The sequence below is a fragment of the Poromitra crassiceps genome (genome assembly GCF_964638095.1).
Source record: "Poromitra crassiceps genome assembly, chromosome: 16".
Lineage (NCBI taxonomy): Eukaryota > Metazoa > Chordata > Actinopteri > Beryciformes > Melamphaidae > Poromitra > Poromitra crassiceps.
Window position 1 is genome coordinate 21,343,521 of NC_139645.1, and position 14,321 is coordinate 21,357,841.

General features: G+C 44.8%; 1 protein-coding gene and 1 pseudogene across 3 annotated transcripts in view; one reads left to right on the plus strand and one right to left on the minus strand.

Annotated features, from left to right (window-relative positions):
• LOC310791511 (transient receptor potential cation channel subfamily M member 1-like) overlaps positions 1 to 9,006 on the minus strand; it is a 23,227-nt pseudogene extending 14,221 nt beyond the window's left edge. Inside the window, exons 1-7 of the transcript in view lie at positions 8,984 to 9,006; positions 4,973 to 5,025; positions 4,646 to 4,738; positions 2,624 to 2,811; positions 1,315 to 1,449; positions 475 to 525; positions 60 to 200 (exon numbers count right to left, since the gene is read on the minus strand). The product of the transcript in view is annotated as a transient receptor potential cation channel subfamily M member 1-like (transcript). The remainder of the gene's footprint in view (positions 1 to 59; positions 201 to 474; positions 526 to 1,314; positions 1,450 to 2,623; positions 2,812 to 4,645; positions 4,739 to 4,972; positions 5,026 to 8,983) is intronic.
• On the plus strand, positions 8,994 to 13,906 carry LOC310791317 (tubulin polymerization-promoting protein family member 3-like; the record flags this gene model as incomplete). 2 transcript variants are annotated; one of them, XM_083653011.1, is made up of 4 exons in its annotated part: positions 8,994 to 9,192; positions 10,712 to 10,865; positions 13,147 to 13,334; positions 13,813 to 13,906. In XM_083653011.1, the coding sequence occupies exons 1-4, from the start codon at positions 9,005 to 9,007 to the stop codon at positions 13,814 to 13,816; spliced, it is 534 nt and encodes a 177-aa protein (XP_083509137.1). In that variant the 5' UTR covers positions 8,994 to 9,004. The 2 variants fall into 2 exon arrangements, with proteins under 2 accessions (XP_083509137.1, XP_083509136.1); XM_083653010.1 differs by lacking the exon at positions 13,813 to 13,906 and having other exon boundaries at positions 13,147 to 13,338.
• Positions 13,907 to 14,321: the final 415 nt, after the last annotated feature.

Below are 14,321 nucleotides of genomic sequence, written 5' to 3' on the forward strand. Positions count from 1 at the left end.
GTGTGTGTGTGTGTGTGTGTGTGTGTGTGTGTGTGTGTGTGTGTGCGCGTGTTGCTCACTCTCTTCAGGCCGTACAGGTTGTTGTACAGCGTCCTGAAGCTCTTCCTGGTGTACTTGCAGCGGTAAGCTCCGCCCATCAGGAACTCCAGCACCAGCCCAATGTCGATCAGGGTGATCTGGTAATCTGGAGGGAGGTTCCCCTGAAATCACATCACATGAGCAAATTGCATTGCAATTGTTTGAGAAACATTGTCATTAGGTATAGAAAAAAAGTTTTCCCTCAACTTGCAATTTTTGCCAGTTCCAACAATTTTAGAGCAAAAAAAAAGTGTTGCTGGAGCATTTGACCTCTTGGATCACTGACATGTCACAGATCATGGACGTTTAGGCTGGCTTCATCTCCGTGAAGACATTCCACATGGTGTCATGTAAAAAGACATTCCACATGGCGTCATGTAAAAAGACCATAGTCACCTTCTTGACGTCTCTGACCACAAAGTGCAGTGTGTTGGTTGGCCCAAGCCTCTATAGAGAGAAAGACAGAAAAACACACAAACCGATCAAAACCTCCACATTCTGATTACACGCTCAGTCAGATCAAAACCTCCAAATTCTGATTACACGCTCAGTCAGATCAAAACCTCCACATTGTGATTATAGGCTCAGTCAGATCAAAACCTCCAAATTCTGATTACACGCTCAGTCAGATCAAAACCTCCACATTCTGATTATAGGCTCAGTCCAGGCACGCTGGAACTATTATTAAGTAGGGGGTGCTGCAAGGAAGGGACTCTCGGCGATGACCGGGATCCCTGTTGTTCCAGCCTTAAAATGTGTTAGGCTATATAAGGATTTTTCAAAAAGTCGATGGAGAAAATGAATGCGGGGAACTCTTTTCCGGGGCAAGAGATGTCACGTGACACTGAGGGAACCTCCACCACTCCTCAAAGCCCCCAAGCCTTTGTTCCTTTGTGAATTGTGATTATTTTGAATTGTGAATTTTGTGATTATCTACTTCGTACTCCTTAATGGCAACTTTTCTCAAAAATTGCCATGGAATTTGCTGTTTTATGTTTTTTTGTTTGTTGTGTTTTGTTTTTTTTCTCTGTATTGCAAGTTGAGGAACCTGTTTTGCTGTTTTTTTCCTGAGAAATCGCAGGGATTTTGAAAAATTGCAAGCCCCCACAAATATTCCAGAAATCGGTTGAATTTGCATGAAATTATTGCAATCGCAAAATCGCAATTTCCTGGAGGGTGTGAAACCCAGCCTGATGTCTTAAAGCCCAGGTGCCACAGGCAGTGCTGTCTGCTCACCGTGTTGTACAGCTCCTCCAGGCGGGGGATAGTGAGGAAGTGATGAATGTTGACGCCGTTTTCTATCAGCAGCTTGACGAAGTCCACGCGGTCCAGAACCAGAGCGTCCATCATGGCCTGTTCCAGAGAGTTCACCTGCAGAAGAAGAACATCCACTTTACCTCCAGACACACATGCCTGCATGAAGAACACCTTCACTACCAACAGTAGTGAGAGGAACCCATCACATCAGGTGCCTCCACAAAGGATTATTATATATTATTTTCACCTGTCACATGTAACCATTTAGCTATAGAGTATCGCAGGCATGGTGCATTTTTGTAGGCCAAACCAGAAGTCATACACTTCCCTCATCATAAAGTCAATGGGATTTTTGTGTATGGATATTTGCATTAAAAGTCTGAAATAAGGTAGCCTATGACGTGGTTACAAAAGTTTATGAAACTCCAAAGTTTGTGTTCAGCAAGATCATCTTCACAAAGGAGGACCTTATGATTTTTTAAGTGTTTTATGAAAATTGTGATTTAGCAACAAAAAAACATTTATACTTCAAAATAAAAATGGTCTTCATCTGTGAAGATTATCTGGCTGAACACAATCACTTGTGTTAACCACAGACCTTATTTCACACATTTGACAAAAGTCCCATTGACTTATGAGATGATTGAGGGAATGGGAAGTGCTAACATCCGGGTCTCAGGCAGGGTGTCTGCGGTAGCTACTCTGTAATGCTTCAGTTTAGTAGCTAAATCAGTTTAGTAGCTAAATCAGTTTAGTAGCTAAATCAATTAGCTAAATCAGTTTAGTAGCTACATCAGTTTAGTAGCTAAATCAGTTAGCTAAATCAGTTTAGTAGCTACATCAGTTTAGTAGCTAAATCAGTTAGCTAAATCAGTTTAGTAGCTAAATCAGTGAGCTAAATCAGTTTAGTAGCTAAATCAGTTCAGTAGCTAAATCAGTTTAGTAGCTAAATCAGTTAGCGAAATCAGTTTAGTAGCTGAATCAGTGAGCTAAATCAGTTTAGTAGCTAAATCAGTTCAGTAGATAAATCAGTTTAGTAGCTAAATCAGTTTAGTAGCTAAATCAGTGAGGTAAATCAGTTTAGTAGCTAAATCAGTTCAGTAGATAAATCAGTTTAGTAGCTAAATCAGTTTAGTAGCTAAATCAGTGAGCTAAATCAGTTTAGTAGCTAAATCAGCTAGCTAAATCAGTTTAATCAGTTTGAGCTGATAAAACTTTGTTGTCATGAGTTGTCAAGTTGAACCGTAAATCCTAGCATCATGTATTCCACTATGTAGTGTCATTGTACCCAGCTGAGCAGCTGCAGCTTCCTGGGGTCGGTCTCCTCTGGAGGCTCAGGTTTGCTTTTGCCTCCTTTTGCCCTTCTTGCCCCGGGCCTTACCTTTCCCCGCCCCCCCCTGCCCCTCCTCCCCCCGCCCCTCCTCGCTGGGCGGGCGTCGGGCTCTTCGGCCGGTCGGCGGGCAAGGCGCTCACCGGCTGCAGAGACAACCAGGAAAACACACAGTGAGACAGACATGTTGCCTCGAGATTTACGTTTAGTTTATTGGCACACAGGAGGATAAAGTACGTGGCTGAGAGACGAAACAATCAGACAAATGTCATTCCACTCTGAAAATCACTGCAAATGGTAAATGGACTGCATTTATATATTGACTCGATTTGATTCGATTTGATTGCACTTGCAACCCTGCGATTGCCGTTAGTTATCTTCCTACTTCTTATCTCTGTATATTGATGTAACCGCTACGCTGCATACAGACACTAAGACAAATTCCTTGTATGTAACTTGCATACTGTGGCAATAAAAGTGATTCTGATTCTGATTCTGATTATATAGTGCTTTTAACCAAAGCAAAACCTGGATTTCCTGACAGACCACCCCCAGGTGGTGAGGGTGGGCAACCTCACCTCCTCACCTCCTCCCCACTGACCATCAGCATAGGAGCGCCCCAGGGGTGCGTCTCCAGCCCCTTCTGGTACGACCTCTACACCCACGACTGCGTGGCGACTCAAACTTCGAACACCATCGTGAAGTTTGCAGACGACACAGCAGTCGTGGGGCTGATCTCGGGGGGCGACGAGACGGCCTACAGAGAGGAGGTGGGGGCCCTGGAACAATGGTGCCAGGACAACCACCTCTCTCTGAACGTCTCCAAGACCAAGGAGATCATTGTAGACTACAGGAGGGGGGGGGGGACGCACACCCCCCAATCACCATCAACGACAAAGTGGTGGAAAGGGTGGACAGCTTCAAGTACCTGGGAGTCAACATCCACCAGGACCTGACTTGGGCCGGTCACACCGCCACTGTTGTCAAAAAGGCCCAACAGCGACTACACGGACTCAGGCGCCTGAAGAAATTTGGGCTGAGGCCAGAAATCCTTAGGGACTTCTACAGAGGCACCATTGAAAGCCTGCTGACTGGCTGCTTCACCACCTGGTACGGGAACTGTACCACCATGGACCGCAGGGCGCTACGGAGAGTGAGACGCGCGGCCCAGCACGTAACAGGATGTGAGTTGCCAGAACTGCATGAACTGTATAACCAGCAGTGCCTCAGGAGGTCCCTGAAGATCATCAAAGACACAAACCATCCCCACAACAGCCTGTTCTCCCTGTTACCCTCAGGGAGGAGATACAGGGTTCCAAAAGCACGCACAAATCGCTTGAGGAACAGTTTCTTCCCGCAGGCCACGAGACTCCTTAACATACACAAATAGTGTAGTAGCCGTACTGTACCGTACTGTAGCTGCTACCATTACGTATGTCTAATGTTTAATTGTATGTTTAATAAGGTATATGCTATTTGCACCTGTATGTCTAATACGTCGAATTTAAAATGTTTAAGTACATCTAAAGTATGCACATGACGTGCACCTATGTGCAGTGAATATGCCACTGTCTCTGACTTGTCTTATCACTATACTGCCTTATTGCTTGTTGTGTCTCTTGTTGTTTTTGCACTCATATGCCCTGTTATATTTGTACTATGTTGTAAACATAGTACACGTGGTATGTGTACTATGTACTGCGTGGTGCAGCAAGCTGCCAGCAGGGTGCTGGCACAGCCATCGGGAGCAATTTGGGGTTCAGTGTCTTAAGGACACTTCGACATGCGGACTGGAGGAGCTGGGGATCGAACCACCAACCTTCTGATTAGTGGACGACCTGCTCTCTACCTCCTGAGCCACAGCCACCCCATTTGCCAATTTCCCCCTTTCTCTCAAGTACCCCCTGTAGTGCCTCCACATACCACTAGGGGTATGCATACCCCTGGTTTGAGAAGCACTGCTCTCAGGTATAAACTCACAGGCCAGTGGTGTCCGTAGACAAAGATATGGCTGGTCCACTCTGTTCCAGGCCAGAGCCAGACTCAGCTGGTCGGGCGCCGAGGCATTCGTACCTGAAACCAGAGCCATAGAGATATAAGAGTTGCATCATCTCCATTCACTCCAATAGACCTTTTTTATTTTTATTTTTTTTACCTCACAATAAGTTCCCGGAATGGACAGTTTGCAATGTACTTTGAAAGGCTAAGATGTTTAAACAATCAAATCGTATATTATCAGCTTCATTTTATGCCTTCAAACCTACTTCCTGGAACTATTCCCCCCACACACACTATAGCTACGCCTACGTGAGTCATTTTGGACGTCCATTGGCTCCACTCGCTCTTCTATATCCCTCTGCCTGAAATCACACAAACACGTCACCGCAGCATGTTTGGCTATAGTACAAATCAAAGGTGAATAACAGTAATAGTAAACATCTTGTCCCCCACCAGTGATGGAGCTCCACACTTGGGTCAGTCCCATTTATTGTCAATGTCGCCCCCTAGCGGCACAAAGTCAACATTACAGTGTGACTAACAAACTAACTAAGGAACTAATGGACAGAACATGGTGGGGAACACAAAGACATGAATGAACATCTGCTGAGTGTCCAGTTCTAAGATGAATACTGCAGTTAAGCTCATCTAAGTTGGAAACTGTAAGTTCAAAGGTAATGTGTTTAGGATACGTGTACAAAGTATATAGAGTGGAGCACACCCAAAAAGTTTGAAGAGGTGCAGACTAATGTAAAGTCAAAGTAACATAAAGAAAAGAAGTCGCACACTCAAAATCTCCTCTGCTGTGTTTTAATGGTTACACCAACATGTTTCGGCGAAAGTGCCTTCGTCAGGGTGCAGTACAACATAAGGAGGTGTGACCCTTTTTATAGGGCACACCTTCTCCAATCAGTTGCAGGTGAGACAATTACAAAAAGGGTTAAAACATATATAAATACAATAAGGTACAGATTTTCATTTCCAACAATCCAATGATCTGTTTTAGGAAAAAGCATTTTACAATTACAATATACAATCATTAATATTTTTTTAAATGTGATGCCAAACAAGGCATCTATTTAGGCAACAAAGTTGGCCTAATTGTCTCAATTTACACAGCAATTCAATAATAATTCAAAGAAACGGCCTCAGGTCATAATCAATATTTAAACCATTAGGAGAACGTGTATTTAGTTCATACATCAAGTATGCTTCTCTTCGTAACAGGTTACGTTCTAGATCTCCTCCTCTCCTAGACAGAAATACTTTTTCAATCTCTGTATAGCGGAGTGATGAGATGGAGTGATTAGCTTCCTTGAAATGGACTGCAATGGGAGAGGTTTCATCTTTGCGTCTAATAGCACTGCAATGTTCTGCAATTCTTTGCTTAAGTTGGCATTTTGTTTGACCAACATACCCCTTGCCACAGGAGCAAACAAGTAAATATATCACTCCCTTTGTAGTACATGAAATAACTCCTCTAACAGGTATCACCGGGGTACGGTGGCGCAGTCGGTAGCGCTGTCGCCTCACAGTTAAAAGGTCCTGAGTTCGATTCTCGCCTGGGACACTGTGGGCGCTGTGGTTGTGTTCCCCCCCATATCTTCAGTGCCTACTGCCCAGGTGGGGTATCTCGTCGTAAGGGCCTTTCTCTCTGTGTGGAGTTTGCATGTTCTCCCCGTGCTCCCCCAGGGGGTTCCTCCGTATATAACCCCCCCCCACTAAAAACATGCAGAAGATCAGATCGTCATCGTCATCCGACCAGTGACGACAACATCCGAAGTTGGTCCCCGGGCGCTGTACAAGAAAGCGACCACTGCTCCTGGCCTGCCCCTCGGAGGAAAGAACATGCCTGGATGGGTTAAATGCAGAGGACACTTTTCACCGGCCACCATCAGCATGAGTGTGTTGTGGCCACATGCATGTATTGTGGTGTTCGTGTGACAATAAAAGACGGGCTTGTCCGTTACGATTTTTTATTTTTATTTTGTTATCTTCTTACCTGAATGTGGGTGTCGAAATAATTGTTTTTTGTTCGTGCTATTGCACTGTGCGCATGCACCACATTTATAATTACCATTAGGAATAGGAGTTAAGAGAGTTTGAGAGGACATAGGAGTAGGAGGAAGATCTGAAGCAGTACACATATCACTTAAATTGCGGCCCCTTTTAAAAACCACCAGAGGGGGCTCTTTATATAAGTGTTCAATATGTTTATCAGAATTCAAAATATGCCAGTGTTTCAAGATCACTCCTTTAAATTGTTCCGCACACTTAGTGTATTTAAGTCTGTGAAATGTGCTATACAAATAAACTTGACTTGACTTGACTTGACTTAGACACCACTGACTGACTGTGTTACACACCACTGACTGACTGTGTTACACACCACTGACTGTGTTACACACCACTGACTGACTGTGTTACACACCACTGACTGTGTTACACACCACTGACTGACTGTGTTACACACCACTGACTGACTGTGTTACACACCACTGACTGACTGTGTTACACACCACTGACTGACTGTTACACACCACTGACTGTGTTACACACCACTGACTGACTGTGTTACACACCACTGACTGACTGTTACACACCACTGACTGTGTTACACACCACTGACTGACTGTTACACACCACTGACTGTGTTACACACCACTGACTGACTGTGTTACACACCACTGACTGACTGTGTTACACACCACTGACTGTGTTACACACCACTGACTGACTGTGTTACACACCACTGACTGACTGTGTTACACACCACTGACTGTGTTACACACCACTGACTGACTGTGTTACACACCACTGACTGTGTTACACACACCACTGACTGACTGTGTTACACACACCACTGACTGTGTTACACACCACTGACTGTGTTACACACCACTGCCCAATTCTACCCACTTTTGGCAGATGGGAGGGTGCTAATGTCAAAGCCCTAACTAATTACTGAATGAGTTTTCAGTCATTATTACTTCAGTAGTTATATTACGTTTCCCAGTAAACAGCTGAACCACAGCTGATGTTTCTGACACACACACACACACACACACACACACACACACACACACACACACACACACACACACACACACACACACACACACACACACACACACACACACACACACACACAGCTGGGCAGCAGAACTTTCCATTAGCTAAAGAGTTGTAAGATGCTGAACCTCTATACCAGACCCCACACTGCCCGCCAGGCATTGTGTGTGTGTGTGTGTGTGTGTGTGTGTGTGTGTGTGTGTGTGTGTGTGTGTGTGTGTGTGTGTGTGTATCAGCTGTCTGAGTTGTGTGGAGTGATCAGCTGTCTGTCAGTAGAGTTGTGTGGAGTGATCAGCTGTCTGTCAGTAGAGTTGTGTGGAGTGATCATCGGTCTGTCAGCAGAGTTGTGTGGAGTGATCAGCTGTCTGTCAGTAGAGTTGTGTGGAGTGATCAGCTGTCTGTCAGTAGAGTTGTGTGGAGTGATCAGCTGTCAGAGTTGTGTGGAGTGGTCAGCTGTCTGTCAGTAGAGTTGTGTGGAGTGATCAGCTGTCTGTCAGTAGAGTTGTGTGGAGTGATCAGCTGTCTGTCAGTAGAGTTGTGTGGAGTGATCAGCTGTCTGTCAGCAGAGTTGTGTGGAGTGATCAGCTGTCAGCAGAGTTGTGTGGAGTGATCAGCTGTCTGTCAGTAGAGTTGTGTGGAGTGATCAGCTGTCTGTCAGTAGAGTTGTGTGGAGTGATCAGCTGTCTGTCAGCAGAGTTGTGTGGAGTGATCAGCTGTCAGCAGAGTTGTGTGGAGTGATCAGCTGTCTGTCAGTAGAGTTGTGTGGAGTGATCAGCTGTCTGTCAGTAGAGTTGTGTGGAGTGATCAGCTGTCTGTCAGCAGAGTTGTCTGGAGTAATCAGCTGTCTGTCAGTAGAGTGGTGTGGAGTGATCAGCTGTCTGTCAGTAGAGTGGTGTGGAGTGATCAGCTGTCTGTCAGTAGAGTTGTGTGGAGTGATCAGCTGTCTGTCAGCAGAGTTGTGTGGAGTAATCAGCTGTCTGTCAGCAGAGTTGTGTGGAGTAATCAGCTGTCTGTCAGTAGAGTTGTGTGGAGTAATCAGCTGTCTGTCAGCAGAGTTGTGTGGAGTGATCAGCTGTCTGTCAGTAGAGTTGTGTGGAGTAATCAGCTGTCTGTCAGCAGAGTTGTGTGGAGTGATCAGCTGTCTGTCAGCAGAGTTGTGTGGAGTGATCAGCTGTCTGTCAGCAGTCTTGTTGTCTCTTCCGGAAGACATGTCTCACGCTGCAGACATCTTGTCTCTTCCTGTCTCACGCTGCAGAGATCTCCAGCATCATGGCGGAGAGTGCAGACGTGGAGCAGCTCCTGGAGGCCTTCAGGCGCTTCGCGGTCCACGGCGACACCAAGGCCACGGGGAAGGAGATGAACGGCAAGAACTGGGCCAAGCTGTGCAAAGACTGCAAGATCACCGACAGCAAGAACATCACCGGCACCGACGTGGACATCGTCTTCACTAAAGTCAAGTGAGTCAGTCCTCTGTGTGGACATGCTGACATGCACGGAGCAACATGCTGTTACGTCTGACACCGAGGCTCAGAGGCGTGCACAGTAGCTCGCTAGGCACTGGTATCGAACCACTGTGCAGTGATCAGTCTGGCAAAATACTTATACTGTACATAAACTGTATTTGTACCAGACCCATGTGAAAATCTTACGACTGTTAGACAGTCTTTATACATTTCATAAACAGCAGCATAACATGCTTCATTCAAATAAAATATATAACAGATATGGAATCAGATGTGCCAAATAACATAGTCATCATTAGTGCACTCAAACATGACGCATCACATCACATCCCAAACAGAACAGTTCCATGTTCAGAACCAATAACGGATCATCTGCGTGTTGGTTGCACTCGCAGTCTCTCTGAGACTGAGTCAGCTGATAGGATAGCTGTGCCTTAGTTACGTCACACGTAATGTGCAATTTGATTTAATTTAATTCCAGTGTGCAATAACTGCAATTTGACATGTACTGTACATAGATTGTAACTGTAACTACTTATTGGATGCTATTCTACAATTCTTACTTTTACTATCCCATTGACCCTATTTTTTATTTTATTTTATTGTATTTTATTGTATTGACTGTTTTTACGTTTAGGGAGATACTGTGTGATACTGTGTTATGCTATGTTGTGTTATGTGGATATTTCATGCCTGAGTGCGAGCAACTGCAACTTGTCCCAATTTCCCCCCGGGGATCATTAAAGTCTTTCTGATTCTGATTCTGATTCTGATACATGTATTTGCCTGCAGCGCTGTTATTTGAGGCTTTGAGTGAACCCACAATTGGCTTCAGAAAGCCTCGTTTGGCCATCAGTAAGTTCAACCATACTGAGTTTTGTTCGGGTCCTTCAATTTGGCCAAATGTTCGCCTGAGCTAGTAAATATGCCCATACTTTTTTCTTTTTTTTTTACATTCAGGAAACAAACACTGAAAGGAACACTACTCGTTTTTAACCCATTTTAAACAACAAATATAGATAAACAGTCAGAGAAGAATGATGAGATCCAAACCCACAGAACGGATGAGTGGAATAAAAAAGCAGGACAGAGAAAGGCACTTCTTCCAAGAGAGTCTCAAAGAAGGAATACATTGTAAAGTACATTTTGGACTCACTTTCACAGCTATGGAACATGAATGTTTTGAGTTGTAGCTGTTTTTGGTCTTGATCGGCATATACAGTATACAGTCTATACAGTGTATTTATATATAGTATAAGATATATGAGTATACAGTATATACAGTCTAAACAGTAGCTACCTCCTTCTCCTTTAGTTTGTGATTCACATTTAGGCTTGTGAGGCTTTTGCACTTGTCCACTCCAAAATGGTCTTGTTTTATCCCTTTTTAACCACCGGGGGCTCCAGACTCTTTTCAGAGGAGTAATACCTCCAGATCAACTCTTCTGTCTGTTCGGTGCTGACCAGTAGCCAGCAGCTGTAATCTGAACTCTGTCATTGTTTCTGTCTGAAGAGCGAAGACGTCCAGAGTCATCACCTACGAGGAGTTCCAGAAGGCTCTGGAGGATCTGGCTCCAAAGAGGTTCAAAGGTCAAAGTAAGGAGGAGGCAGTGCAGTCCATCTTCAAACTCGTGGAAGGCAAAGAGCCCACCAACGTCGGAGTAACGGTGAGACAACAACTCTTCCCCCAAAACATTTTGTAAGTTAGCCGACCAGAGAAACAGATCGTACAGCGAGGCAATGGGTTTGTCCTCAGTGTTGAGTTTAAACAGTAGAAATCTGGAGTTTGGAGTTTCGCTGACTGCGGCTCTTCTTCATCCAAACTGCCTAACCGCCTGACTCAGTCCAGCCTGACTTGTTTTGATGACATCATCACCTAACCGCCTGACTCAGTCCAGCCTGACTCGTTCTGATGACATCATCGCCATAATAAGAACTGCTCTCATGTGTGCGGCAGAGCGAAGCTGCGTTCAGGAACAGGCCGTCAGCATCCAAATATTTACAAAGCTCTGCAGATTTCAATGAACAGATTGTGACGGGCTGACAGGTCCCACCTATGAAATATGAGGCAGAAACAATCAAACTTTCCCTCCAGGGCAAATCTAGACTTGCTTTCCTCAACTGAAGCCTGAATGAGGAACAGCAAAGACCTGAGACTCTCTTCACTATCTGCAGCCAGAGGGACTGTGACCAGTGTTGGGCAAGTTACTGAAAATCAGTAATTAGTTACAGTAGTTACTTCTCTTAAAAAGTAAATTAATTACTTTACAAATTATTGCATAATCTTATACGCAGCAGTTTCCGCGCGGCGCACAATTGCTCAACTGCGCATCCGCGAAACTCACGCCAGTTGAGCGAGCGAGTAGTAATTAGCGAACGAGAAGTAATTAGTTACTAGGGAAAGAAACTTTGGCCTTACTTTATTTTATTGATTGATTGATTGATTGATTGATTGATTGATTGATTTATTCATTTATTTATTTATTTATTTATTTACACACATAACTTTAGTGGTGCTGTGGCACAGTGTGGGGACAAGACATACTGTCAAATTGTATATATTATTATCATAGCCATTATCACTATGATGAAGTAGTCGAACAATAAAACACATCAGCACAGATGCACAGAGTTCAAAGAGGAGGGAGAGAGAGAGCAGGGCTGAACTCTCCTACACTGGCCTGTGGGGCAATATAAGGAATGTATCATGTTGTTAATCTGGGCGATAAATGCCTTTTGAAATAATAATTAATATCTGCAGTCTCTCTAGGCTTCTTCTAATCATGAATGGAGTCACAGAGTGTGAGGGGGAATACAGCTTGTTGTGGAGCTGGAGGCTGAGAGCCAGACAGGAGAGAGGAGAAACATCTGGACTGACTTGAGTCTGGAGATGCAGAACCAGAGATACAGTAATAAGAATACGTGGGCGGCTGTAGCTCAGGAGGTAGAGCGGGTTCGTCCACTAATCGCTTTGGATAAAAGAGGTCGGTGGTTCGATTCCCGGCTCCTCCAGTCTGTATGTCGAAGTGTCCTTGGGCAAGACACTGAACCCCAAATTGCTCCCGTTGGTGTGGCAGCACCCTGCGTGGTAACCTGCCGCCATCGGTGTGTGAATGGGTGAATGTACCTACTGACTGTAAAGCGCTTTGGATAAAAGCGCTATATAAATGCAGGCCATTACGTGTCAAAAGTCTGTTTTATTGGTTGGAGATTTGATGTCCGCCTCCTGGTGCAGCGTGATGTCACCATTAAGGATATAGCTAGTCTGTTTTAAAGGACGTTAAAGTAATGTTAATTATGATATAGAAATACAAGAAAATGATAACAAGGTGAAAACATCATTTCATTGTGACTTTATTCTCCACTTTGGGACAGCCAATAGGATCATCTTAATGTGCTCTAATAGCCTATTATATGAATTTGACTTTTTTCACCGCTGAAACTATAATACAGAATGGCATTCAGATGAATGACTATCCAGTTAATGTGGGCCAAAAGTTAAATATTTTCCGGGGGGAAACAGTAGGTAGGCTCCTTTTTCTCTTGCTTGGTGCTTCAAGGCTGCTGCCTCCAGGGGGAGCTGTCTTATTGTAGATCCCCACTAAATGGGGCAACTATGGATCAGTCTCCGTCCATTTGTTAGTCACACTGCCTGATCTTGTGCCGTCTCGTGCGAGCTGTGTGAAAACCAAGATGGCGATGGCCACACTCTCATACTGTAGGCTTCGAAACGGGAGTTCAAAATCCTATGGGTGACATCATGGTGACTCTGTCCATATTTGTTATATGGTCTGTGGTGGAGGTGAACTGACTTCCTCTGTGGTTTTGTCTGTGGTGGAGCTGAACTGACTTCCTCTGTGGTTTTGGCTGTGGTGGAGCTGAACTGACTTCCTCTGTGGTTTTGTCTGTGGTGCAGCTGAACCGACTTCCTCTGTGGTTTTTCCACAGAAAGTGGCAAAGACGGCGATGGTGGACCGGCTGACCGACACGTCTAAATACACGGGCTCCCATAAGGAGCGCTTCGACCAGAGTGGGCGGGGCCGTGGCCGCGGCGGCCGCGAGGAGATCGTGGAGAACACGGGCTACGTCGGCGCCTACAAGAACGCTGGGACGTACGATGACAAGACCAAGACCAAGTAGGCTGACCTCTGACATTTGTTTAACGACAAAACACATGGAGGAAATACAAAAGTAGCATAATGCCAACCAGAAGTCATTTAACATTTTTGTTATTTAAGCCTAACCGAACCATTAGCCCAACCAAGTTGTTTTAGGTGCCTATACACAACCGTGACACAAGTTGTTAATGTGTTTTTTTAAATGTCATGTTAATTTAATGTTTTCAAATTTGTGAACATTGTACACAAAATGTACAGATTACATTTTTGTAACTGCCAACACAAACTGCTGTGACACCACATGCGAGGTACAGCACTTGGGTCTGGACCAAACCTTGAACTTTGACCCCTAACCCTAAGCTGTGTGTGTGTGTGTGTGTGTGTGTGTGTGTGTGTGTGTGTGTGTGTGTGTGTGTGTGTGTGTGTGTGTGTGTGTGTGTGTGTGTGTGTGTGTGTGTGTGTGTGTGTGCACGTGTGCGTGTGCGTGTGTTTCCAGCTGACTCCCGGCTCGTCCTGAGCTGAAGCTGGACTGAACCTCAGACAGGCGCTCCGCTCCTGTCCGGGCCGGTCCAGGTTGCACTGCGGCCCTCTGGACTCCAGTTTATATGATCGGGTTGATGTGATGTCATCAGGTTTATGTGATGCCATCAGATTTATATGATGTCATCAAGTTTATGTGATGTCATCAGGTTTAAATATGTTGTCATCAGGTTTATGTGATGGTTTATGTGATGTCATCAGCTTTATGTGATGTCATCATGCAGGACTGCAGGCGGACATGGAAGACATGCTGCAGCTTTGTAAACCATGTTCTTGTTGGTTTCTGTTGAATATAATTCATCTCTTCTTAAGGTCTGAGGCTGCTGTTGAGACTCAGCCAGGTCTCCACAATCAAATGTTGCCACGGTACCTTTCTGCAAACCACGGATACGATACGATCATCTCAACGTTTGTGAACCAAAAATATATACGAATAAAATATGTTGCATATCAACATTTCAACAA